The 26,502-nt window shown below is 41.2% G+C and overlaps 2 protein-coding genes across 2 annotated transcripts in view; one reads left to right on the top strand and one right to left on the bottom strand.

Moving 5' to 3' along the window:
- Positions 1-164: 164 nt before the first annotated feature.
- LOC134659276 (uncharacterized) overlaps positions 165-26,502 on the bottom strand; it is a 54,010-nt gene continuing 27,672 nt past the window's right edge. Inside the window, 11 exon segments of the mRNA XM_063514929.1 lie at positions 165-1,136; positions 1,892-1,985; positions 2,395-2,485; positions 3,130-3,216; positions 4,198-4,537; positions 5,086-5,263; positions 7,205-7,302; positions 9,506-9,863; positions 10,993-11,086; positions 11,429-11,510; positions 11,948-12,047. Of these exon segments, the coding sequence (XP_063370999.1) occupies positions 165-1,136; positions 1,892-1,985; positions 2,395-2,485; positions 3,130-3,216; positions 4,198-4,537; positions 5,086-5,263; positions 7,205-7,302; positions 9,506-9,863; positions 10,993-11,086; positions 11,429-11,510; positions 11,948-12,047 (2,494 nt within the window).
- LOC134659282 (uncharacterized) lies at positions 13,253-25,153 on the top strand. The gene is made up of 9 exons (XM_063514935.1): positions 13,253-13,332; positions 13,938-14,087; positions 15,183-15,332; positions 18,317-18,467; positions 19,542-19,696; positions 20,393-20,600; positions 21,353-21,540; positions 24,210-24,279; positions 24,999-25,153. The coding sequence occupies exons 1-9, from the start codon at positions 13,301-13,303 to the stop codon at positions 25,107-25,109; spliced, it is 1,215 nt and encodes a 404-aa protein (XP_063371005.1). The 5' UTR covers positions 13,253-13,300; the 3' UTR covers positions 25,110-25,153.

The raw sequence follows: 26,502 nt of genomic DNA, 5'->3' as shown, positions 1-26,502 counted from the left end.
ACGCTAAACCCGGCAAAACAAATGACATTCGATCCACGCTAAACCCGGCAAAACAAATGACATTCGATCCACGCTAAACCCGGCAAAACAAATGACATTCGATCCACGCTAAACCCGGCAAAACAAATGACTTTCTTTCCACTTGGCAATCTTTGTGGCATTTTCTAATCAGTGACCTGTTTCTCAGAGCCACTCTGCCACCCCGAGTCCATAGTATTAGTATCACTGTAGCAATGTCTGTGATGATGCACTTTAATTTCATCTTTCTCCTCTCTCACACTTTCATATTGTGAGTCCGGACCGAGACATGCTGTCTCAGCTTCGTTGGAATACACCTGATTCTCTTCATTCAATAATGGCTTTTCTGCTGTAGGAGATAAGGGCTGATTTGGGGGTGGAGGCGCGAAGAACTCAGGTTTATTAGAGTCTGAACTTAACTGTCTAGGATGGTTAGATTTAGGGCTAAATCTTGGTATTCTGAGTTGACGCATTTTCGGACTATCTTCGTCTCGTTCGATTCTCGAATCGCTCAAGCGATCCCTGGAATCGTTACGACCGCTCATTCTAGAATCACGCTCCCGTTCCATTCTATCGCTTATCGCGCGCTCGCTCAACCTAGTCTCGTTAAGCCTATCGCTTAATCTAGAATCGTTTAAGCGCTCGCTTAAACGCGTCTCGTTCATTCTATCGCTGATCCTAGACTCCATCACTCCGCTTACCCTAGAATCGTTGGCGCTACCGCTTATTCTAGAATCGTTAATCCTAGACTCATTCAATCGTTCGCTTATCCTAGAATCATTAATTCTAGACTCATTCAATCGTTCGCTTATCCTAGAATCATTGATTCCGCTGATTCTAGAATCGTTCATTCTTTCGCTGACTCTAGAATCATTCATCATTCTCATGGAGTTATTGAGTTGTTCTATTTGTTGTTCTGTCAGTCTTACAGAATTGTTCTCTCTTGCCTGTTTTGCGTGTTTTTCTTGCCTGGGACGACGTTTTGAGCCGACCTGCGGTTGGGGGCGCTGTTGTCGCGTTAGGGTAAAGGAGCCTGTGTCTGACTCGGAGGTGGACTCGGGGTGGTTTTCGATGGTGCCAACGAGGGCTGATACGTTCGGGTTGATGCAGCAATCCGCCTGAAAACAAAATATAATATGAAAATCATTTACAGATTGTAAGATTTTTTTATTTTTCTGTTCAATTTCGTTAACCGCTAGCCCATTATTTAGCAACTCGTTATTTCGGTTCTTGGTGATTGTAATTTCGTTAAAATATCCCTGAATTTTGTTCGACCATCACTCGCTTAACACATTCATTGCCACCCAGCCAAACAAGACATCCGCGCCAGGCCACAACAATTTCGTCATATAAAGCTGTAGTACCACGATCCCGACTATCGGGTCGTCCGGCCTGGGAACGAAATCATAAAATACCCGATAGCCGAGTTTTCGGCACTGAATGTGTTAAATTATAATGAGTTTAAGTTAACCCTTTACCGCCAAAGACGTCAACTGACGCGCGCGGGTACAGCCCAATATCAACCTTCGTGCATTCCGACAAGGTTCAATATGACGCACCGCACGCACACAATAGACGTGGCGTTAAAAGGGTTCAAATACTATATTAGAAGCAAATTGCAAAGATAAAAATAAGATAAGATAAGATAAGATAAGATCAGATCCGATAAGATAAGATAATATAAGATAAGATAGTTTATTAAAGTAGGCATATTACAATATACTATGCGCTTATGAACGTCAAATAAAGCTACACCGGCTCCAACCCTACACCTCTGCTTCGAGATTTAAATCCCCCCTCAATTGGAGGAGAGTATCCCAATATGGGACCGGCAGCAAGGGCAGAACATTAAAAAAACCCGTGTTTTTCATACCTTTATAGATACATTGCAGCAGCTTGACACGTCGGCGAAATACACCTCGGATTCCGCATTCTGGTTCCCGCGATGACAATCTTGCATGGAAGACCTTTCAAATAAAATGTAATATTTCTGAGATTATGAGCCAAAAAATTGGATAAATCTCAATAAGGCCTAGTTTTTCTTCGTCGCTTTTGTAAAAATTAGTGGCTACGTCGATTCTTGGGATTTAGTTGCCAAGCGGACCCCAGGCTCCCATGAGCCGTGACAACACCAGGAAGATGATAATTTCCGATCGACAAAACGGTTGTTAAAGTAATTAAACTATTTTGTTATCAAGCAGAGAAGTAGAAGTTGGCAGAAGCGATTGGACTGATGTTTCAATGGTCGCAGGTTCGTGTCCTGCCGTAGGTGTCAAATTTTAAATTTTTCCTTTAATTTAAAAAGTTATTTAACTTACAAAAATTATTGAATATGTCGAATAAAAACAACCTACTTTTAAAAAATTGAAGTCTTACCGAATGGGGGAATGCTTGTCATTCTGGAAGCCCAAGTTTTCTTTCCCTTGTTTAGGATTAGGAGGGCACGAGTCGCTGCTTTGATCTGAAACTAAAGACAAACATCATCCAATCTTTAAGAGCCACAGCCTAGGGCCGTCCAGGTAAGCGAACGCTAAGAATAGTCAGTTCATAAAAACCTACGTGTTATAAAAATCTATCTGTACTGGCCAACAGCCACAGCCTAGGGCTGTCCAAGTAACCGAAGAATCAGAATAGCCAGTTTATTAAAACCCACGTGTTAAAAAATCTATCTGTACTGGCCAGCAGCCACAGCCTAGGGCCATCCAGGTAACTTAACCCTAAGAATAGCCAGTTCATTAAAATCCACGTGTTTAAGAGCCAACAGGAGTGGTCATTTCTCCATACAAACGTACTCGACTGTTTTTGCTCCATGGGTTTTGAAGCTAGAGCAATGATTTTTTCAACACAGATTAATATTGTCAATATCTGTGTCGGACCGTTTTGGTTTTTTTGATATTTTTGTTTTTTAAGGCGCTAGAGCCCTTCAAAAATGGCCAAAATGGCTTAATTGACTATGCCGCAATGAGAGGCGTGATATTCAAAACTGATATCAATTAGCCAAAAAAGCAAAACGGTCCGACACAGATAGTTTCATAATCATTTAGATTTCCAAATTTGGTTACGATTGGTTAAGTTTTTAATTTATAGTTAAGCTAATTATTAAAAACGTACCTTTACTAGCGCTCTTTTGATGTAAGCACTCAATGGCGACGTTTTCTTCCATACGACAATCTCTGTGCAGATTACCGGCACTCATTCCTGTAAAAATATTATACTGGCGTTATGAAAAAAACCGGCCAAGTGCGAGTCGGACTCGCGCACGGAGGGTTCCGCACCATCAACAAAAAATAGAGCAAAAAAATCGTGTTTGTTGTATGGGAGCCCCCCTTAAATATTTATTTGATTTTATTATTAGTATTTGTTGTTATAGCGGCAACAGAGATACATCATTTGTGAAAATTTCAATTGTCTAGCTGTCGCGGTTCATGAGATACAGCCTGGTGACAGACGGACGGACGGACGGACGGACAGCGAAGTCTTAATAGGGTCCCGTTTTTTACCCTTTGGGTACGGAATCCTAAAAAGATAAGATAAGATAAAAGATTGTTTATTGTAGTAGGCATATTACAATGCGCCTATGAACGTCAAATAAAGCTACACCGGCTCCAACCCTACACCTCTGCCTCGAAAAGATTTAAATCTCTCCTCAATTGGAGGAGGGTATCCCAATATGGGACCGGAAACAAACCCGGCGGGACACATCTATTGCCCTTTGAATGAGCCCTTTCATTTGATATTTCACACAATTTGCAATTTTTTATAAATTTTCTCATTTAGGTACCCCATTTAGTGATTCTACATCTACAAGGGTTCCGTTTGTATTTTTATTTTGAAGCACGCTAAAAAAGATTGATAGTTTAAATGTGGCTTTCAATCACAGAAGGGTCCTTATATAATATAACTAGCGACCCGCCCGGTTACGCAAGGTTAACAAATTATACATAAACCTTCCTCTTGAATCACTCTATCTATTAAAAAAACCGCATCAAAATCCGTTGCGTCGTTTTAAAGATCTAGGCATACATAGGGACAGACAGCGGGAAGCGACTTTGTTTTAAACTACGTAGTGATATCCATCTGAAATTCCAACAGATATTCTGACAAAAAGGTCCTTATTGCACATGAAGCGTAAGGACCCTTCTCTGTTGGAAAGTCACAAATAACCGTGAATAAACTCACCTAACGACCTTTGACACGGATATGGCACCAAATGTCCTCTCAAAGTATTGAACCTCCCATCAGGTAAGTGTATCTCTTGCAGCCTAGCCAACTCCTCCGGCGGATAAATCTGCGCCAAATGCATCTCCCTCATATCCGGATTCAAGACCATATCCGGATTCATCCTAATATCCGAATTTATAGGATTCATCCTAACTTCTTGATTTCTAATGAGCTCCGGATTGATTCTAGCTATTTCCTGGTTTCTTATGATTTCCGGATTGATTCTCGCCATGTCCGGATTTATCCGGATCATGTCCGGATTGATTCTTGCTATGTCCGGGTTCATTCTCACGAGCTCCTGTAAAAGTAAAGACAGTTTATTTTTCAAATACGCATCTTAGGTACAATGCGCTTATGAACGTCAAATAAAGGTACGCCGCGCCGGTTCTAACCCTACACCTCTGCCCGAGAAGATTTAAATCCCTTCTAAATTGTAGGAGGGTATCCCAATATGGGTGGCAAGTAACTCAGCGTTACACATCTTTTCAAAGCATTACATCTTATAATTAACAATATCTGGGAGACAAAACATATAAAAACTCAATAATGCGCGTTTTCCCAGATATAAAACAAAACCTAGCTAGACCCCCGAAAACCCCCATATAGCAAATTTCATCTAAATCGTTAAAGCCGTTCCCGAGATCCCCGAAATATATATACATATACATACATAAATAATACATAAATAAATATACAAGAATTGCTCGTTTAAAGGTATTAGATATACGCGTTATAATACCTACTTATAATCCGTTTTAATACTTTTATTTCATGAGTATTTAACTATCGCGGTAACTGAAGACAATATTAAATACAATCTAAATTAATCTGATAAAAAATACGTACATTAGGTATCCTTGGGTCGTTGGGTCGCTCTCTCATGTCCGTCCGGGTATCCGGGTTCTGCATGTAGGAGTTCCGGCACGTGTGGGGCATGTGGTGCTCGTGGGTGGAGTTTCGGTGGACGTCGATGTGGTGGTGGTGGAGAAGGGTGGCGGCGGCCGGGTCTTGGTGGAGATGGTGGCTGGAAATAGTTATTTGTACAACAAGAGATCAAAGTTTGATATTTCTTCGAGTGCTTATTTTGAGTCCCGTGCAAGCGAAAGATTCTATACTAATCTAATTTCTATACTAATCTAAAAAGAATCTAATCTAGAATCTTGAGCGTAGTAAGGGACTCAAAAGCGCACGAGATGTAAATAACTTTGATCTCGTGTAGTTCACAAAACTTTTCATCTCAGCAGTGAGAACATACTCGTATTAGAGAACCCGAAAAATGTATTCCTTCTTCATCAGTACCTATTTACTCATGTTTTCTTAAGATATACCAACAATTAAGTTTTCACCTCAGCAGCTCGACCAAGGGTAGGTACTTTGCTACTTAAAAACAGTGGGCTCATGAGTGAGTGAGTGTTGCTCATTTTGTCTCACTCAGTGAGCAAAATGCGATTTTGCTCACTCTCTCTCTCGATGAAATCTTGAATGAAGCGATGAATTCTACAATAGAATCCCGAACGTAGTGAGGGATTCTAAAGTAGAATCCTGAGCGTAATGAGGGATTCAAGTGTTAACGCCCAAAAGGAAATACCTTAATTTTGATACCGTGTGACACATACTGCTTTTCACATCAACTAAGAGGAAAATAAAAAATCTTAGTGTTGACACAATCTGATGCTTAAACAGATTATTTAAGCTAAAAAAAGAATGTGCAAAAAAATGTAAAAATAGTGTGCTAGAACAGAAAAGTGTTACTTTGATCCCTCCTAGCAGGGAGGAAAAGTGCCACTTTGATCCCTCCTAGCAGGGAAGAAAAAGCTCTTTTCGAAATAGGTGGTGTGAAAAATATTTAGATGGGCAGGATAATAGCGTTGCTCTATAAAGTGTTAATGTCAGCCAGGGCAATCGCAATTATGCCACTACTTATTCTAAAAACAAGAAGTCTAGACCACTTGTATTCACGGAACACTTACGCCATTCACAAAAGAGAGTTCACCCGTGGTATCCTAAGTGGTTCTAGCTCTAGACTTGGTCTAGACGTGGTAGTTGGGCCATTTTATTTAAAGTTGTCCCCTATACTTTTTTTTTTGTAACTTTCTATGTTATTTCTACTCAGAATGACGAGCTCTTTCTATCCTAATAGGAGAAAAAAAGTGTCCCAAGGTTTATTTTCCATTTCGTTACCATTTTTCATAGACTTTGTATGGCGGTCACGGAATGGAAAGATTTAAAATGTATGGAAATTTTGGCACACTTTTTTCTCCTATTAGAATCAAAAGAACTCGTGATTCTGAGTAGAAATAACATTAAAAATCCCAAATTTGAAAAAAAGGTGTAATATGGGACAACTTTAAATAAAATGGCCAGTTGCAATTACCCTGGCTGACCTGAACCAACCTGAACTCTTTTATGGCTAGTTTAATAAACAATAAATTCTAAAAATTATCTATACTTGGTCAACCAGATCTTGACAGTAGAAAAAGGCGGCAAATTTGAAAAATGTAAGCGCGAAGGGATATCGTCTCATAGAACATTTTAATTTCGCCCCTTTTTTTACTGTCAAGATTTGGTTGACCAGCTATAAATACGCGTTTTTTAGGGTTCCGTACCCAAAGGGTAAAAACGGGACCCTATTACTAAGACTCCGCTGTCCGTCCGTCTGTCCGTCCGTCCGTCTGTCACCAGGCTGTATCTCACGAACCGTGATAGCTAGACAGTTGAAATTTTCACAGCTGATGTATTTCTCTTGCCGCTATAACAACAAATACTAAAAACAGAATAAAATAAAGATTTAAGTGGGGCTCCCATACAACAAACGTAATTTTTGACCGAAGTTAAGCAACGTCGGGCGGGGTCAGTACTTGGATGGGTGACCGTTTTTTTGCTTGTTTTGCTCTATTTTTTGTTGATGGTGCGGAACCCTCCGTGCGCGAGTCCGACTCGCACTTGGCCGGTTTTTTGTACTCACCGACTGCCGCTCCGCCCCTGAGGGCTGTACGGCGGCGGTGGACCCCACACTCCAGTTTGGGCGTCGAAACTGCCGCTGGCTTCCCCAAATCCTTCCACCTGGAAACAACAAAGTTTAGCCATAAGCCTTCAGTAAGAAGTGCATATACTTGGAAAAATTCGAACTATGCCGCTGTGGCCCAGTGGCCGAATGGCTCAGGCACCTGCCGCGATAGCAGAGGACGCTGGTTCGATTCCAGCCTGGGACACTGGAGGCCTTGGTCACTTTTTCTTAGTATATGACATTTATTCAAAGTTTATAATTTATAGTAGTGTGTCTACTTGAAATAAAAACAAATTAAAATATTTTCTGAAAATAATTTAATTTGTTCTAATACAACAAAGTTTAGATCAATATTTAGGGCATTATCTATGAAAAGGGACCTTATTGTCGATGACTCTTACGCCGCTCAGCGTCGCGCGGCATTGTATTTATATCGGAGCATCGTTAACAAACGCATAAGCGCCATCGACAATAAGGTCCCTTTTTATAGATAACGTCACATTTATTTTTAATTACCCAAGTAGGTACTTACCTATTAGCCGTGTGACAAACTTTTGTAATATTTTTAAAGCTCTGAACTGAACTTCGCTTTCCTGAGGTAGTTTAAATTGCCATTCTTTCTGCATTTCAGTAAGGTTACTACATCCTTTGAAAGCCAGCTCTGGAAGCCAGCTTAGTTCCTCTAGAAGGTCTGGAAGTTTGCCGGAAACCGTTCCTCTAAAGGATGAGTCACGCTAGACCGGTCCGTACCCGGGCCGAGGCGTCGGACATGTCATTTTCTATGATGGCTGATCGGTGATCACGTGGTGCTTTCCATAGAAAACGTAGTGCCGAAAGCTCCGGCCCGGTCCCGGCCCGGTCTAACGTGAGTCATCGTTAATCCTTGAGGGCTGGTGGAGGGTTTGTCTGGGAGTTCTGGAAGCCTAATTCCTTTGGGCTGTCTGTAAGACAGATGAAGCTGCTGTAAGCCAGTTTTTTGACCCTAAACAAGTATTTGGTATCTTATTCACCTGATATTGTCCCTGGTATCCTTGCTGGATTTGCGCTGGATAATTCTGGAAGGTCTCAGAAGCTTTTGGAAGCTTTTGGTTCTTCTGGAAGGTCTGGAAGTAGACCGGGATCCTTTCTTCGAATCCCTGAGGGTTGGTTATCTTACTAACCTGATATTGTCCTTGATATGCCTGTTGGATCTGAGCTGGATAGTTCTGGAAGGTCCCAGAGCTTTGGAAGCCAGCTTGGTTCCTCTGGAAGGTCTGGACCTTCCAGAACTATCCAGCTCAGATCCACTGAAACTAGACGACTACTGGAAGTAGACTGGTAACCATTCTTCGAAACCCTGCGAGTTCATTATCTTACTAACCTAATATTGTCCTTGATATGCCTGTTGGATCTGAGCTGGATAGTTCTGGAAAGTCCCAGAGCTTTGGAAGCCAGCCTGGTTCCTCTGGAAGGTCTGGAAGTATACCGGGATCCTTTCTTCGAAGCCCTGAGGGTTAGTTATCTTACTAACCTGATATTGTCCTTGATATGCCTGTTGGATCTGAGCTGGATAGTTCTGGAAGGTCCTAGAGCTTTGGAAGCCAGCTTGGTTCCTCTGGAAGGTCTGGAAGTAGACTGGTAACCATTCTTCGAAACCCTGCGAGTTCGTTATCTTACTAACCTAATATTGTCCTTGATATGCTTTTGGATCTGAGCTGGATAGTTCTGGAAGGTCCCAGAGCTTTGAAAGCCAGCTTGGTTCCTGTGGAAGGCCTGGAAGTAGACTGGTAACCATTCTTCGAAACCCTGCGAGTTCGTTATCTTACTAACCTAATATTGTCCTTGATATGCCTGTTGGATCTGAGCTGGATAGTTCTGGAAGGTCCCAGAGCTTTAAAAGCCAGCTTGGTTCCTGTGGAAGGCCTGGAAGTAGATCGGGAACCATTCTTCGAAACCCTGAGAGTTGGTTATCTTACTAACCTAATATTGTCCTTGATATGCCTATTTCATCTGAGGCGGATAATTCTGGAAGGTCTCAGAAGCTTTTGGAAGCTGTTGGTTCTTCTGGAAGGTCTGGAAGTTGTCCGGGCACCATTCTTAGAAGTCCTGAGGGTTGGTTATCTTACTAACCTGATATTGTCCTTGATATGCCTGTTGGATCTGAGCTGGATAGTTCTGGAAGGTCCCAGAGCTTTGAACACCAGCTTGGTTCCTCTGGAAGGTCTGGAAGTAGACCGGGATCCTTTCTTAGAAGTCCTGAGGGTTGGTTATCTTACTAACCTGATATTGTCCTTGATATGCCTGTTGCATCTGAGCTGGATAGTTCTGGAAGGTCCCAGAGCTTTGGAAGCCAGCTTGGTTCCTCTGGAAGGTCTGGAAGTAGACCGGGATCCTTTCTTAGAAGTCCTGAGGGTTGGTTATCTTACTAACCTGATATTGTCCTTGATATGCCTGTTGGATCTGAGCTGGATAGTTCTGGAAGGTCCCAGAGCTTTGGAAGCCAGCTTGGTTCCTCTGGAAGGTCTGGAAGTTGGCCGGGAACCGTTCCTCGAAGCCTTGGGGGTTGGTTGGGGTTTCCGTCTCGCAGAACCCGTAGGCACTGTCTCCGGATTGAGGGACCCCCATGCGGCAGCGAGAGCTGTTGTTGATAAATTTTAGTTTTTTATAAATGAATTTTATAATTGTGTTTTACCAGTCCGATCTTGAATTTGAACACGTGACTTGGTCGTTTGGGCCACAGAACAAGTAATGAGGTTAAAATGGCGATGCGAGCAGGGTACGTGTCGCCGAGGTTTTGAGCAAACGCTCGCATGCTACTCGCCCGCTCTGACCGAAAAACGAAGTAAACATGCCTTTTTGCACCACAATAACTTTCAGATTAAGAAGCCAGACATCAAATCTGTCTAAAGGAGGCGTATCCATTCACCACGCACACAAGGCGCTAGCTAGTTTTTACTACCGTTGCGCGAGTGTTAGTAAATGTGGAGAGGAACGAGCGGCGACACCGGTTCCAATACTAACTGCGCGCGATAGCCATTCTAACCTCTTTAATATGTTCTGTGCTTTGGGCCAATTGGTACAACATATAGTATCTTTAAATTTAACCTAGTAAGGCCCATCATACAAAGTGTCCCTATTTTTAATTTGAACCTTGTTTCATAGTACATTAGAGTGACTTTCGTTTGCTTTAGAAAACAATGAAACAAAAGAAATGCTACCTTATTTAGTTTTCGTAAGGTTCAAATTAGATTGAAACAGTGTACATTGTAATGCACATTGGGCCTTACGAAGTTAAACGTGGAAAAAATTACTATCTTGGGTGAGACTTGAACTCACTTCGACCGGCCTACCCCATTGGCGGGATATTGTGTGCATGTGAAATAAACTGGTTTAATCTGTTCGAACAAGGTCCGGTAAATCTTGACTTGATCCTGGCAGATACATAATGAGCCCGGAGGAGTTAGTATCTCGAGATCAAAAAGATCCTGCAGCTGTTTGAAGTTGCAGGTTTGGATCGAGAGTTGTAGTTTGTAGTAGGTGGCGATCACAATAGATCAGCGATGGTCCCAGTGATACATAGGCTGTGGAGCCTTAAGGGGCCCACTGATTAACAGTCCGCCGGACGGTATCGGCCTGTCAGTTGTTCGGAACTGTCAAGTTTTTGTTCTAACTGACAGGTCGATACCATCCGGTGGACTGGGTCCTTTTATATAGCCCCTAACAACAAGAATAAGAAATCTTACTTCAAAATGTTTTTAGGCACTTACTTTTGGCTGTTGCTCCGAGGCCACGGGAACCAACTCCAAGCTGAAGTCTTTCTCACAGTACCAGGGTTTGGTGAATACAGGTTTCCTATGCGACCTGAAACACCCATTAATTAAAGAACGCTCAACAACTGTGTAACAAAACAATATTTGATTTCTGTTTCTCTTAAATTCTCAGTCCCTTTCTATGGAACTCGCTAACTATGTAAACAAACCGCCATATTGAATAATTGTCTCTGAATGATGAATATTCATATATACTATACTAGCGACCCGCCCCGGCTTCGCACGGGTTAACAAGTTATACATAAACCTTCCTCTTGAATCAATCTATCTATTTAAAAAAAGCTGCATCAAAATCCGTTGCGTAGTTTTAAAGATCTAAGCATACATAGGGACAGACTGACAGCGGGAAGCGACTTTGTTTTATGAAACTCACCAGGCGCCCAGAACCTGTGCTGCAGGCTGATGTCCCAGGCGGGTTGCGTGGGGTGGCACTGAGCGCAGCAGCTGCAACTTGGCTACAACCAAACACAAGAACTTTTTTAGTCTGCGGCACCTTAAATTATCGTTTCTTTCATGTTTTGCATTCAACGTGTACAGTGAACAGCAACACTCTTAACTCTCCATCAGTGGACTTTATGCCTTTTGTAATAAGGTCCACCGATAGACAGGCTTGCAGGCTTGTAGGTGGACGTTACAGATAGAACTTTATAACACGTGGGTTTTAATGAACTGGCTATTCTGATCCTTCGGTTACTTGGACAGCCCTATGCTGTGGTTGTTGGCCTGGAGGTGGACTTTACAGATAGAATTTTATAACACGTAGGTTTTAATGAACTGGCTATTATTAGCGTTCAGTTACCTGGATTGCCCTAGGCTGTGGCTGTTGGCCGGTACAGATAGATTTTTTAAACACGTGGGTTTAATGAACTGGCTATTCTTAGCGTTCGGTTACCTGGATGGCCCTAGGCTGTGGCTGTTGACCTGTAGGTGGACGGTATAAGGAACGGCAACGGAGTTCCAGCTGTTCCCAGTACATCTTCTTGCGTTCATGTCTGTGGACAATGTTTTACAGTTTAAAGACAGACTAACGGCGTTATTCTGTCCCTCTCTATAGCATAACGACAGACAGGGACAAACGACGATCATCAACTGATTAAGTAAGCAGCTGTTTAGCCTGTTTATGAATAACGATATTTTTTTTAATTATGTGAAAAGTAGTTTTGATAATAGCTATTTATGTCCGTAAATAAATGTTCAACCTAACAAAAATTTGCGTTTTATTTTTCTTAACTCTCCATGTGTAACAAAATAACCGACTAGGTCTAGTAAGTCTAGGTAATATCTAAACAAATTATTAGACGTAAAGATTCTTTAACAAAAAGCTTTGCATATTTTGCAAACTGGACGGTTGGAGTACGGATGGAAAAATGTGAAATCTCCACATGATTTTTTTTGGCAATTATGTTTGTTTATGGGAATCGAATTTTTTCTTTTCAAAAATGCTAATTTCCTGAGTTTCCTGTGGAATTTCCAAGATTTTTTCCAACTTATTGAAAACTTTTCGCAACTTGTTACACCTGTAGGTACGTACGTAACCGTCATTCTAGTTAGAGTTAAACCAAGATAAAGTCTATTAAGTCTGCAACGATTTTGGTAGCATACCTAGTATACCTACGCAGTGCAAGTGTTAGGTATTTACAGGTACGTCTTAATTTCAAAGAAGTTTGACGTTTAGAATAACACTTGCATTGCGTGTGTATCAAAATCGTTGCAGACTTATCTTTGTCTAGAATGACGATCATTTCCATTTATATACAACCTTAATTTAACATACTTGCTAACGTTTCTGGTTAAAACAACAATAAACGCCATACCAACAAAAAAACAAACATAAAATTGCAGTTCTAAACCTGAACTAACCACACCATTGTTCTAAAAACACAAGAATAATGCACTTGACACTTCAACGTGGCCGCAAAGTAAAGTTTGTAGAACTATAGCAACCGTTGCTATAAACCATCAACAACGCTTCTAACACAAAAGATTGTAACAGCCACGAACTTTCCAAACTAATATAAGTTCTCTGCCACGTAAATAAGGCTTAAATTTCAATAAAACGTAACAGTGAAATAGGGTATTATTAAGACAGTTCTCATAATGAAATTGTCAAAAAGTCGCAAAGAAATCAGACAAGTGTAAATAGCTGCAGTGCAGTTTTAGTTTTGTATTATTATTTCATTTCTCTAATATAATAATAATTGTGTTTTTGATTGTTTATTTAGAATAATTACTTATCAGTATATTAATGATGGCTCGTATGAGCGTGTGTCATTCCAGGTAAGTGTTGCATTACTTTAGAATACCTATACATTTTCAACCACTATCTCAAATCTTCGAAATTCTACTAATCAACGTTAATAGAAGGACCATAGTTATACTTAAGGACTTTAGATGTTATACCTGACCTGAGTTTACGGTATTATAATATTAGGACAATCAATCCTAACCAGTGTTGTGAATAACGCTTATTTTTAGGCTTAAAGACTCGAGCCCTCAAGACCCGTATGTCTTGAAGACTCGACTATATTTGAGAATTGTATTTATTTATTTTACGCGTGTGGATGCCAGAAATCGTCTTTGCCGCCTTTGAGGCGTTAAGCCTCGAGAGTCTTAAGGGTTCGAGTCTTTAAGCCTCGAAATGAGCGTTATTCACAACACTAATCCTAACTCCTATAATGACCAGGGGGCTCAGCACGGTTCTATTTTTATCGACTATCTCTATGCCCGTCACTTTCGCACGTACATACTTGTTAGAACGTGACAGGCATGGTGATAAACGATAAAAAAACGACCGTGCTACTAGGGCAGGATGCTATTGCGACTATCCCATCCAACATCCAATGTCCCATTATATTGATTAATTATCCGTTTTTCATTTTCAGTCGTTCCATAATAAGCCACCGGGGGTTTAACTATATGAATGAGGCCGAGGAACTGACGGACGCCGACCTGATAAAAGCCGTCAACGAACTAAAACAGCAGATCAAAATAACTAATTTGGAGAACGACATTCTTGAGAGGACTATTATGAGGTGAGTTTATATTACCAGCCGTATCATTGTAAAACCAGCGGCCTAGTCAAGATGACGCTAAGGGACTGTCGGACGCTGAACTAATAAAAACCGTCAACGAACTGAAACAGCAGATCAAGATCACTAATTTGGAGAACGCCATTCTTGAGAGGACTATCATGAGGTGAGTGTAACCTTTTGACCACCTAAGGTTTACGGCCACACGCCGCGCACGACAGGCGTAGCGTTCAATCAAAAGGTTAATGAGAATAATCCAAAAACTAAAAAAAATCCATCTAACGTGACGCGATATTTCAGATATTTGGCATGACAAAGTTTGATAACTTATTAGTGTAAGGCCTGAGTGGACGCTCGAAGCGGAGCGTTCGGCGGGGCGTGCAGCGTGGCTGTGGGCTTACGCGTGATGTGAGCAGCGTGCACTAAGGCCGCTCCTATACGCTTGCATTTGTTTAACATGCACGCCGCACGCCCCTCCCCGCTGCACGCCCAACTCGAGTGTCCACTCAGGCCTTACACTTAGTATCTATCTATAACTTATCAATTATCATATTTATTTCCTATTTTAAATTTGAGCGCAGTTACTTATGGGAAAAAATGGTTAATTTCTAACTTTCTTTTCCAACGGGGTTCCAATTCAATGGTGTTGGCAACTGTCACACATTTTTATAGATGGCCCCAGCACAGGTTTCCCCCGTTTCAAATTTTGTTATATTATGGGATTTGACTTACAGGGCAATAAAGTTTCAAACAACAACACAAGAACTTGACACTATTCATGGATTCACAGGTAAATTAGTAAAACCTATAGAGTATGTTCAGAAAGAGAAGAGTCGTGGAATGTATTGGGCCCCATACATTCCACGACTCTTCTCTTTCGGCACAGACTCTACTAGTTAGCTTCGTAGAGTCAAACCAAGATAAGTCTGCAACGATTGTGATAGCACACGTAGTGCAAGTGTTATTTTAAACGTCAAACTTATATCTTCTATCTATGTAATCATGTCTCGGTCTAACTCTACAATACTTCGACAGGCCAACCCCAAAACAATGTCCATTCAGTGCCATTCACCTTTCACTGACATATTTGCTTTTCAGATTGGACCCGACCCTGATGAACAACATCCAACAAGCCATCGACTACGCCAGCAAGCTGGCCAGCTCACCCTCCATCGGGGGCAGTTTCATGAGGTCCCAGACCTCCAAGTTTGACTTCAGCCAGTCCAAGATCCTTTCCAGCCCTTCCAGGTAATATCCTAAACCTGGGGCCCGTTTCTCAAAAGCTTGTAACTTGTAATACAAGTGGAAGTCCCTTTCCAACAAAAGCTGTCAAAAAGTGACATCCGCTTGTATTACAAGTTTCAAGCCTTTGATAAACGGGCCCCAGATGTTTAAATATATTAAAAACCGGTCACTCAAGTATTTTAAGTGGAAAACGCTCGACATGTTTCACTCCGTACAGAGGAATATCATCAGGAAATATTATAATATCATCAGGAGCTTGCGTTAACATTTGACAATAATGCCGTAAACGAGGGTAGTTTCTCGCCCCCCTGCCGCCACCGGCCCGAACCATGGCCCGGTCGAGGCTGCGGCCCGCAGTCTGCGCCGGTCCGTCACCGTGAACGCAAGCTCCTGATGACACTATGTCGTATTTTACAATAGGGATGATGACACATGTTGAATTTTATAACAAAATCTAGTAAAATAGATAGCAAACGAGCAATTTATCACAATAATGTGGATATTAAAATAAAATATTGAAAAATTACAACAATACAGGACCTGAAAGTTTAAAAATTTAAGTTTTTTTTTTAACTTCCAAAAACGGTAAAAGTAAGGGTACCATTCCATTCCTTACATTTCATCCAAAAAAATATTGTATAGCAACTATATACATTAAACGCAATATTTCACCGACAAAAACGCAATTTTCTTGTTTTCTCCATACTACAAGATGGGCTCCCAGAGACCTTGACGTCACGTTCCCTTGCCGTTTTGTATAGGGCGTTTCGCAAGTGAAGTGCGACTGTCGGCCTTTCACTACAATTTCTGACTTTTGTGTTACTTTAATGCAATGGGTCCCTTATAGACATTTGATCCTAAAAACAAACCCGATCGATTGATACCATAAATGAAAATTAGTCATGTAGCCTATACTGTCACTATCTGTCACTATCTGTTTTGATTCTTACATATCACGTATAGAAAATGAATTGAATAATAATATAAAAGCATTCTGGCGCTACACTAAATCAAAGAGGGCCACTAACCAGATTCCCCAACGTCTTGTGCATAATGAAACAGCTGCAGAGAATGGTGAAGACATTGCCAACTTATTCGCTAACTACTTTTCCTCTGTTTACACAACTTCTGATAATCCCACCTATGAACCTGATTTTCCGGAGAGTAATTATTGTTTGAACACAATTGCATTTACTGAGGGGGACGTTTTAAACAGGCTCAAATCTTTAAATCCGGATAAAGGTGCCGGGCCGGATGGCTTACCTGCTATATTTATAAGATCATGTGCTGAAGCGTTAGCAAAACCCTTGTACATTGTTTTCCGTAAATCGCTGGAGGAAGGCACGTTCCCCGATCTCTGGAAATTGACTAAAATTACTCCTATCCACAAAGGTGGGGATAAAAGCAAGGTGTCAAACTATCGCCCTATCAGCATACTAAACTGCTTCGCCAAGGTATTTGAAGGTGTTGTTTTCACTCAGGTTTATAATCACTTTGTCCATTTGCTTAGTCCGTGCCAACATGGGTATGTAAAGAAGCGTTCAACGTCAACTAACCTTCTTTCCTATGTGCAGGAGTTGTGTTTGTCCTTTCAAGCAAAGAAGCAAGTCGATTCCATTTATACAGATTTTGCTAAGGCGTTCGACAGAGTGAATCATGCCATACTGTTGAAAAAACTGAATCATCTTGGAATCCATGGAAATTTACTGCGTTGGTTTGAGTCCTATCTCTATCGACGTTCCCAAATCGTTAGCATTTATGGTTATGACTCTATTCCATTTATGGCTGAATCAGGCGTGCCGCAGGGCTCTAATCTGGGCCCATTATTATTTGTTTTTTTCGTAAATGATCTTTTAAATAGGATTAAATCACAATGTCTTGCATACGCAGATGATATAAAAATCTTTAAAGTCATCAATACTGAAAATGATTGCCTCATTCTCCAGGAAGATATTGACCTAATATTTGATTGGTGCACCACTAACCTCATGTTTTTGAATATTGATAAATGTCAGTCAATTACATTCACTAAAAAAACCAACTGGATTGATCACGAGTATAATATTAATGGCAAGCGATTAGTAAGGGTTGCTTCCATTAGAGATCTCGGGGTAATATTGGATAGTGAATTGTCGTTCCGTTGTCACTATGAACATATGCTGTCGAAATGTAATCGCATGCTTGGTTTTATCAAGCGAACCGCTAAACCTTTCAAAGTGTCATACAGCCTAATTGTTCTATACTCCGCGTTAGTACGGACTACGCTCGAATACTGCTCGTCGGTTTGGCAACCAGTTTATAAGACACACTCTGATAGATTGGAATCAATACAGGCAAAGTTTCTACGATATCTTTCCACTAAAAATAAAACACGCCGAGCGCTTCCCGAATATACAGATAGACTTTCAGCATATAATTTAAAATCACTATCGTCCCGACGCGACGTCGTTGATCTAGTTACACTTCATAAAATTGTGCATGGTGGTCTCGACAGTAACCTCATGGATTATGTCTCCATTAGAGCCTACAATAAGAGAACACGGAATCGAGAATTGTTTGCCTTGCCTATGGTTCCTAATAACAATGTATCCAATAATGCGCCTATCTTTAGAATGTGTCGTTTATATAATCGTTTGGATATTGATTTAGATATTTTAGACATTTCTTTACCTAGGTTCAAAAATGTTTTGTTGTCCCAAAATTGTAAGTAAATACTTATTATTTTATCGTGTTAACTATTTATTGTACTATACTATATTCTTTTATTATCTTTAATAACAGAAGATTATCTTAGTCAAGACTTGTATTTAGCTTAATAATTATTCCATGATAATGTTGTGTACAATTATAATCGTAATGTAAGTAATGTATAAGTTGCTTATGTGAGAAATATGTTACAATGTTGTTTGCCTGCATTATGTTATTGTACCTATTTAAATAAAATAAAATAAAATAAATAAAATACTGAAATAAATATTTATCTCCAGGGCTTCAACCAGAAGAGTGGAATCATCAGCCAAGATAGGAGGGACGACGGTATTCGGAACCGGCACCAGGATCAACGTCATGGCTCGCTCGGAGCTCGTCAACACTGAGATGGAGACTCTGATGCAGAAGCTGCTCAATACTAGGAAGAAAGTAAGTTTAACCTTTTGAACGGCTCCAATTGAGGGGGGATTTAAATCTTCTCAGGGCAGAGGTGTAGGGTTGGAGCCGGTCTACCTAGCTTTATTTGACGTTCATAAGCGCATTGTAATTATGCCTACTTGAATAAACTATTTTTTCCGGAATTTTCAACGCTAATCTGATGGCGACTGTAGGAGCCGGGCCCTGTGATGGCTGTGATGGCCTCGGGAAATTTGAACACGATTCTCCGTTCTCCGTTTCCTTGCATAGAAGCGAAGGGGGGCGTGGGAACTTCATTTTAGGCAGCGTGTCTAAAAAAAGTTGGGGAACCCCTGCCTTAAACTAACATGAATATTAAGCTAAGAATAAATTTAAAAAAAAGCGGCCAAGTGCGAGTCGGACTCGCCCATGAAGGGTTCCATATTTAGGCGATTTATGACGTATAAAAAAAAACTACTTACTAGATCTCGTTCAAACCAATTTTCGGTGGAAGTTTACATGGTAATGTACATCATATATTTTTTTTAGTTTTATCATTCTCTCATTTTAGAAGTTACAGGGGGGGGACACACATTTTACCACTTTGGAAGTGTCTCTCGCGCAAACTATTCAGTTTAGAAAAAAATGATATTAGAAACCTCAATATCATTTTTGAAGACCTATCCATAGATACCCCACACGTATGGATTTGATGAAAAAAAAAATTTTGAGTTTCAGTTCGAAGTATGGGGAACCCCAAAAATTTATTGTTTTTTTTCTATTTTTGTGTGAAAATCTTAATGCGGTTCACAGAATACATCTACTTACCAAGTTTCAACAGTATATAGTTCTTATAGTTTCGGAGAAAAGTGGCTGTGACATACGGACGGACAGACAGACGGACAGACGGACAGACAGACAGACATGACGAATCTATAAGGGTTCCGTTTTTTGCCATTTGGCTACGGAACCCTAAAAAGTGGAAAAATTACTGTCTTGGGTGAGACTTGAACTCACGGCCTCTGGAATAATAACATCGATTAATAGCATCGATCGCAGACGTTCCTGGTTGTTAAAATTAAAAAATAACATGGCTATTGATTGCAGGCTGCGAAACAACACGCAATGCTGAAAGCTCAGTTGGAAGAGATTGAATTGAGGGTAGAAGATATTGAGAAGGCGAGTGCAGCGTTCAACCAAGAAGTCATCGTGGACGGATGGGACAAGCTGGCACAGCGGATCCCCGCTGAAATCTGGATAAGGTACGAAAGTAACTTTGTCTGTCTGTCGGTCTGTAATCTCTTCACAAAAACCGGCCAAGTGTGAGTCGGGCGCGCGTCAAGGGTTCCGTACATTAAGTCCGACTCACGCCTGACTACACATTTCTAATAGCTTTTCCTGTCATCTATAGGTAAAGAACTATTTTGAGTATTTTTTTCAAATTTTTAGACCCAGTAGTTTCGGAGATGAAGGGGGGGGGGGATGGTCGGACAGACAGACAGACAGACGCACGAGTTAAGGGTTCCGTTTATTCCTTTTGAGGTACGGGGAACCCTAAAAAACGAAAGCAATCGATTGATGGAAGTTCGTCAAAGGACAAGAACACTCGAATGCTCTAATCAAAGGGTTCAGCAGAACTGCTAAGGAGCTTCTAGGGGCTCAAAAGACACAAACCTGCGCGGTGACTAGAATACTGACTGGGCACTGTAAGTTGAACAAACACAGGTTTCAAATCGGAAAGAAACAAGATGCGACATATAGGTTCTGCCAGGAGTGAGAGGAGACTGCTATGCACATTCTCTGTTCCTGTGAACCACTAATGTCAAAAAGAAGTAGGTACCAGAAGTTTAGTCATTTTGGGCATTCTGCACTTCCGTTTTGAGATCTAGGAATTTTGCTAAATGGATAAAACGACATCTAATCAAACGAAAGCCTTAATGTAACCAATATCTTTCTAGGTACATGACAGAGTGTATGAAGATAAGCGACAGCCAGATAGGCAAGCTTCGCCTCCGAACCAGCACCCTTAACACACAGTACGCCAAGTTCAAAGGCCAGATCAAAGTCAAAGCCGAGTTGAACGACAAGCTCAGGCCTGTGGACTTTGATAAGATTAAAATTGAGAATCAGGAAGCGTTGGCGATTATAGACCAGAAGAGTAACCAGGTGAGGGTGTATTATTCTAGTGTGTTAAAGCTTAGCTGTGACGCACACACACACACGGGCGTGAGCTAGCGTGATTGTGATCGACCAAGTGGGTCCGCGGCGAGTCTCATTATAGCTTCGATGAAATTTACTATATGGGGGTTTTCGGAGCGAAAAATCGATCTAGCTAGGTCTTATCTCTGGGCAAAGCTCGGTCTTCCAGATGGATCTATATCAGAATCCCTAAAGTCTTTTCTCCTATCTTTCCATTCCCTAATATTGTTTGTCATAATGATCAGTTGTCCTAACACTAAAAACCCTAATGTTGGTTTCCCTAATTATTGATTACTTATCCTAATGTTATTAAGCATATTTTCTTTTTTGCGAGGGTCGCAGTTCTAACCCTAACCTAACCCACTTGTGTGGCAGCAAGTTCTAAAACCTAACCATTTTTCAGAACCTTACATTATGGAAAATAATCGTTATGACAATTAATCGTTAGGGCATGTGCCCATTAGGACAAACCAGTTAGGGCAAGTGACTTTAGGACAAACGTTGTTAGGGATTCAGAATGACACCCCTTCTAGATATCTTGTGTAAAAATGTCCTGTAATATTTATTTTTACTTATACATATATGAGCCTTAGGGAGGCCCTAGCGAGATCTACCGTAAGAGTGTTAATACTTCTTAAACGGCTACCGGAGTTCCAAGTCATATAGGTGATACATGTAATTCACCAGTAACGATGAGCTATTATTAATTTTGTTTCTAGTTGGAGGAACTGAAAAAGATGACCGGAGAGGCGAATCTCAACCTGACGGTGCACAAAAAAGCGATGTGGGCGCAAAACTCGTATTTGGCCACGCTAATAGACACTATCAAAACAAAAGAGCGGCAGGCGAAAGTTATTGATAAAGAGAGAGACGTTATACAAGTACAGGCTGATGATTTAGCTGCCAGGTATGTAACTACATCTTCCTCGCGTTGTCCCGGCATTTTGCCACGGCTCATGGGAGCCTGGGGTCCGCTTGGTAACTAATCCCAGTAATTGGCGTGGGCACTAGTTTTTACGAAAGCGACTGCCATCTGACCTTCCAACCCAGAGGGTAAACTAGGCCCGTATTGGGATTAGTCCGGTTTCCTCACGATGTTTTCCTTCACCGAAAAGCGACTGGTAAATATCAAATGATATTTCGTACATAAGGTCCGAAAAACTCATTGGTACTAGCCGGGGTTCGAACCCGCGACCTCCGGATTGCGAGTCGCACGCTCTTACCGCTAGGCCACCAGCGCCTGTATGGCCATGTAACTAGGGGTCTCTATTGTTTCCCAAATAGTTTTAAGTCATAATGTATTGTTTGCCCGCATTTTCGTTAGTCATAAATTCATTTGGTTCAGAAACGCGTCACTTTTCAGGGTTGCCATAAAACAAACCTAACCTAACCTATCTATAGGATATCCTTGCGAAAATTCTGAAAAGTCAACGGTTTCATTTTTATGACTAATGATAATATGACAAACAATACATTATGACCTAAAACTTTATGGGAAACAAAGGGACCCCATGTAACTAGTCTTCCTGAGATAGTAGTAGTAGTAAACTCTTTATTGTACAAAAAGACATTAAAAATAACATAAAATTAGAAGCACAAAGGCGAATGTATCCCGAAGGATCTCATCCAGTTAACCTTTGAGTCATGGTATAATAATATACTCCGCCTGGTACTCTCTTCCGAGATTCGCGAATGACCTAACTGTCACTTGCCTACGTCATCATGCTGTTTACAGGTTCTCAAACTTTAAAATGTGGGAGAATTTTAACCAACGGTGAAAATTATTTTAACGGCATTAATTTTAAGTTATTCACGTAGAAACATAGTAAAATAAAACAAATCTATACTGCACTTTTCACTCCTACTCTTACAGTTCCGAATAGAGCAGCCAACCATTTTCGTAACAAAACATTAATAAGCAAGCTTACGACGTGAAAAGTTTGGAAAACACTGCGACTGCTGACACTGAGCGAGAAGGAAATAACAATTAACACGCGTTCGACAAGGATGACGGTCAGGGACAAAATGGCGGATTGTCAAATATAACAGCGCTATCCTGTGTTGCCAGTAGTGTAAATAGAATTACCCGAACGTCTGAAATTTCTTTCGTGAATCGGAAGATATTGCTAACGAATAATTAAAAATGACGTGTTATTGTACATTTTAAGGTAAAATACATATAAATTAAAATTATAAAAAAATATTTTAACTTATTAACCATACATATAATGTACCCATGTAACATGTTATGTTGAAATAAAGTGGCAATGTTATTGTGACGTAGACAAGTGACACTCTGGGAAGAGAAGACCATGTTTTATTAGACCATGCTTTGAGTAGATGAGAGGAGAGATGAAAAGAGGGTGACAAATGCAGCAAAATGTACAACAAGGTACCAGAAAGATTAATGATATAAATACATACAAAATTTATAGCATAAACATACATATATTACACAAAAAGGAATGAGACAAATACACTAAACATTGGAAAGAAGTAGAAAAATAGATAGTTTGTGATGGAAAAAAATGTATGGGAACAGAGCGCGCGAGTGTGCAATCTATTCGAGCGATGGCGCCATACCTTTGGCCTAGTCTCGAGTAGATGGCGACACTGTTTTAAAGCGAAACCTTAAAACCTAGAATATACTATGCTGAAGCGATCGACATTATTGGAAACCCTTTTCTCCCGAAATGGAAATTGTATGAAAAAAGTGCTTTATTGTCAGTAGCTATTCTTCCTAAGCAATCCTACCTAATACAGCGTACTACGTAGGCGAACAACACGCGAACGCGAAGCGAAGCGTTGCGGCGCGGGGTTTTTTTTTATGATATAGGAGGCAAACGAGCAGACGGATCACCTGATGGTAAGCGATTACCGCCGCCCATGGACACCCGCAACACCAGAAGGGTTGCAAGCGCGTTGCCGGCCTTTAAGATGGGAGTACGCTCTTTTCTTGAAGGTTTGAAGGTCGTATCGGTCCGGAAATACCGCAGGCGACAGTTCATTCCACAGTTTGGCTGTGCGAGGCAGGAAGTTTCTGGAGAAACGCACAGTTGAGGACTGCCAACCATCTAAGTGGTGAAGATGGTAATGTTGTCGCGTAGGGCGATGGCGAAAAGAAGCGGCAGGGATTAATCCGAACAATTCCTCGGAGCACTCCCCGTTATACATGCGATAGAAAATGCAAAGCGAGGCCACATCTCTACGCAGCGCCAAGGAGTCAAGCCGTTCCGAAAGACGCTGGCAGTCGACAATTAATTTTATATTTTTTTTAAAGATTCTAATTCGTGATTTTTTTTTATTTATTTACTTTACAACTTTACAATTTTTACATGCATGCCACTATTGGAAACCTCTAGGGTTTATGTAATTCGAGCCGCTCTTCGGTGGATGCGGTCCAATCGGGTGAATCCAATCCTTTGATACCTATAGAAGGGTCCTACGTGGGCGATCTCGAACGCCGTGGGCCGGCCGCGCCGCGCCGGTTCGCTTCGCGTTCGCCCGTTGTTCGCTTACGTAAGACGCAGCGTAAATCTGCTAACTCTGTGATGTTTCTAATCATTTTTTCAATAGATTGACGGAGGTGAAAAAAGTACGAATCGCGTATGAGGTCCCCGATATAATGGACTACGTGGCCGTGAAGGTATGTATGAGAGTCACTGAGATTATGCCATAACAAAGAGAATAGATAGTATAGAGGGGTTCTGTCATAGTAAATTTTGTAGTTACAGTAAATTTACTGCCATCTATCGAATCAGGGGAGGTCTTTGCCCAACAGTGGGACACTAAGTTAGGAAAATAAAATAAATAACTTCTTTTAGTAGGTATATCAGTAATAAAGATTTTAAATAGAGAATATTACGCAAAAGTCTGCGTAGGGGGCGCCTCTCCCACAAGTCACAATCTAAGGGTCTACCGCAAACGAGAGAGTCGAAATTTTGTTATCTAACCTCTCTACCCCTGCATATTCGAGCGATAAAGATAGCCGAGTTTCCCGGTAGGCCCTTTTGGTAGAAGAGCCGGCCGCAAAATTTCTAACCGACTTGATACCACGATGAAATGTACAATGGTTTCCCATAAAAGTGATGCTAAGTCCGAATTCGATAGTCTGCCACGGCGGAACTTGCCGTAAGTACGAAAAAGAAGCCCACTTCCGGTGCGAAAAAAGGGGGCTGATTTAACCCATCTGATACCGAAATAACAGTTATGGCAGCAGTTAGAAATTTACATGTAGACAACTGTGAAAACTTGTCAAAAAAACAGTTTAAGGTACAGTATGTATAAGTTACTCTATGGTATTACTAAAGTCGCTAGTGCTGCACTCTGGCGGCAAAACATTGCAGCAATACTCCCTATTTCCAGGCGGCCCTGGGAGACCTGCAGAAGGGCACCAAACTGCTGGAAAATAGGCTCCGGATCCAGCACATCGCACTCAACTCCCTCCAGAGCAAACTGCGGATCATGAACGCTTAGGGTTCGTTACAGTATTTGTATATTAAAATCGTTTTAACCTTTTACGCCTTACCCTTTACTACGCGTTACGCGTTAGCTATGTCAAAGAGAGTATAGTGAATAGAGAGTTACTGTCATGGTTAATTATGTAGGCCGAGTACATTTACTGCCATCTTTTGACAAAAGATTAAAACTGTTAGAACGCCATTTGACTTTGACCCTTATTCTTTCCCTGATATGTGTTAATTTGTTAAATAATATCTGGGAGACCGAGCTTTGTTAGGAAAACATAAAATCCCAAAAATTTGCGTTTTCCCAGAGATAAGACCTAGCTAGATCGATTTTTCGCCCCCGAAAACCCTCGTCCATATAGCAAATTTCATCGAAATCGTTAAGAGCCGTTTACGAGATCCCCGAAATATATATATAAATAAACAAGAATTTGCGAGGCTCTTTCTCGTTTACTCCAATGAAAGCGTGATTAGAGTGACAGAGAAAAATCCCCCCAATTTGCGAAATGCAGTTTTCGCGGTAGCCCCTCTGTGTTGCATCGAAGCGGGTGTACGGCGTCGGATCGCATAACGGAACGAATGGCGAAATCTAGTGTCGGAGGCCAACATCCTCTTCGGGTCGCTGAGCCAGCGAAATAAGTAGGTAAGTACTGTCACAGAATAAGTAATAGTATTATCATACAGAACGGACACGCACCGCCCCGCCCCGACTCGGATTACCTCGCCCGCGACAGGCCGCGACATGAATGTGTGCGTAAGTCGCTCTACTGAGAGCATGTCAGGATTCCGTCAGAAACTCAATGACGCGTGTACAGACGTGCCGCGCACACATATAAACGCAAATCATTTTTGATGTATGGCGTGTCCGCCCTGTGGTACTGTACCTATTATGTAGCTGGTAAAAGACTTACCGTAATAACTGGTAAGCCAGCAGACGAGCACAGCACACACGGACAGACCGAAGACATATCAGCACCGTCCCTCAAATATTGCATCATTTTATTGCAAGATCTCTCTTGGGCAAGATCTCGCTTTTATATGTATGTCTGTCCAGCTGTTAAGCTGTTCTTTAGGTCGGATTTCTGATCCGATTCTCGTTGAATTTTATGCGCAAGATCGATAATTTTTGGATTTTTATTGTTAATTTTTTTTATAACTATGACTGATCGTAGCATTAGTAAAATAACACTTACCGTAATAACTGGTAAGCGAGCATAGAGCTGAACATGCAGACGAGCACAGCACACACGGACAGACCGAAGACAATGCGGAGACATATCAGCAACGTCCCTCAAATATTGCGTCATTTTTAGGGTTCCGTAGCCAAATGGCAAAAAACGGAACCCTTATAGATTCGTCATGTCTGTCTGTCTGTCTGTCTGTCTGTCTGTCCGTCTGTCCGT

This window comes from Cydia amplana, chromosome 24, assembly GCF_948474715.1.
Source record: "Cydia amplana chromosome 24, ilCydAmpl1.1, whole genome shotgun sequence".
In the NCBI taxonomy this organism is placed as follows: Eukaryota; Metazoa; Arthropoda; class Insecta; order Lepidoptera; family Tortricidae; genus Cydia; species Cydia amplana.
The sequence above is the reverse complement of the archived record's forward strand: the minus strand, read 5'-3'. Positions and strand labels throughout refer to the sequence as shown.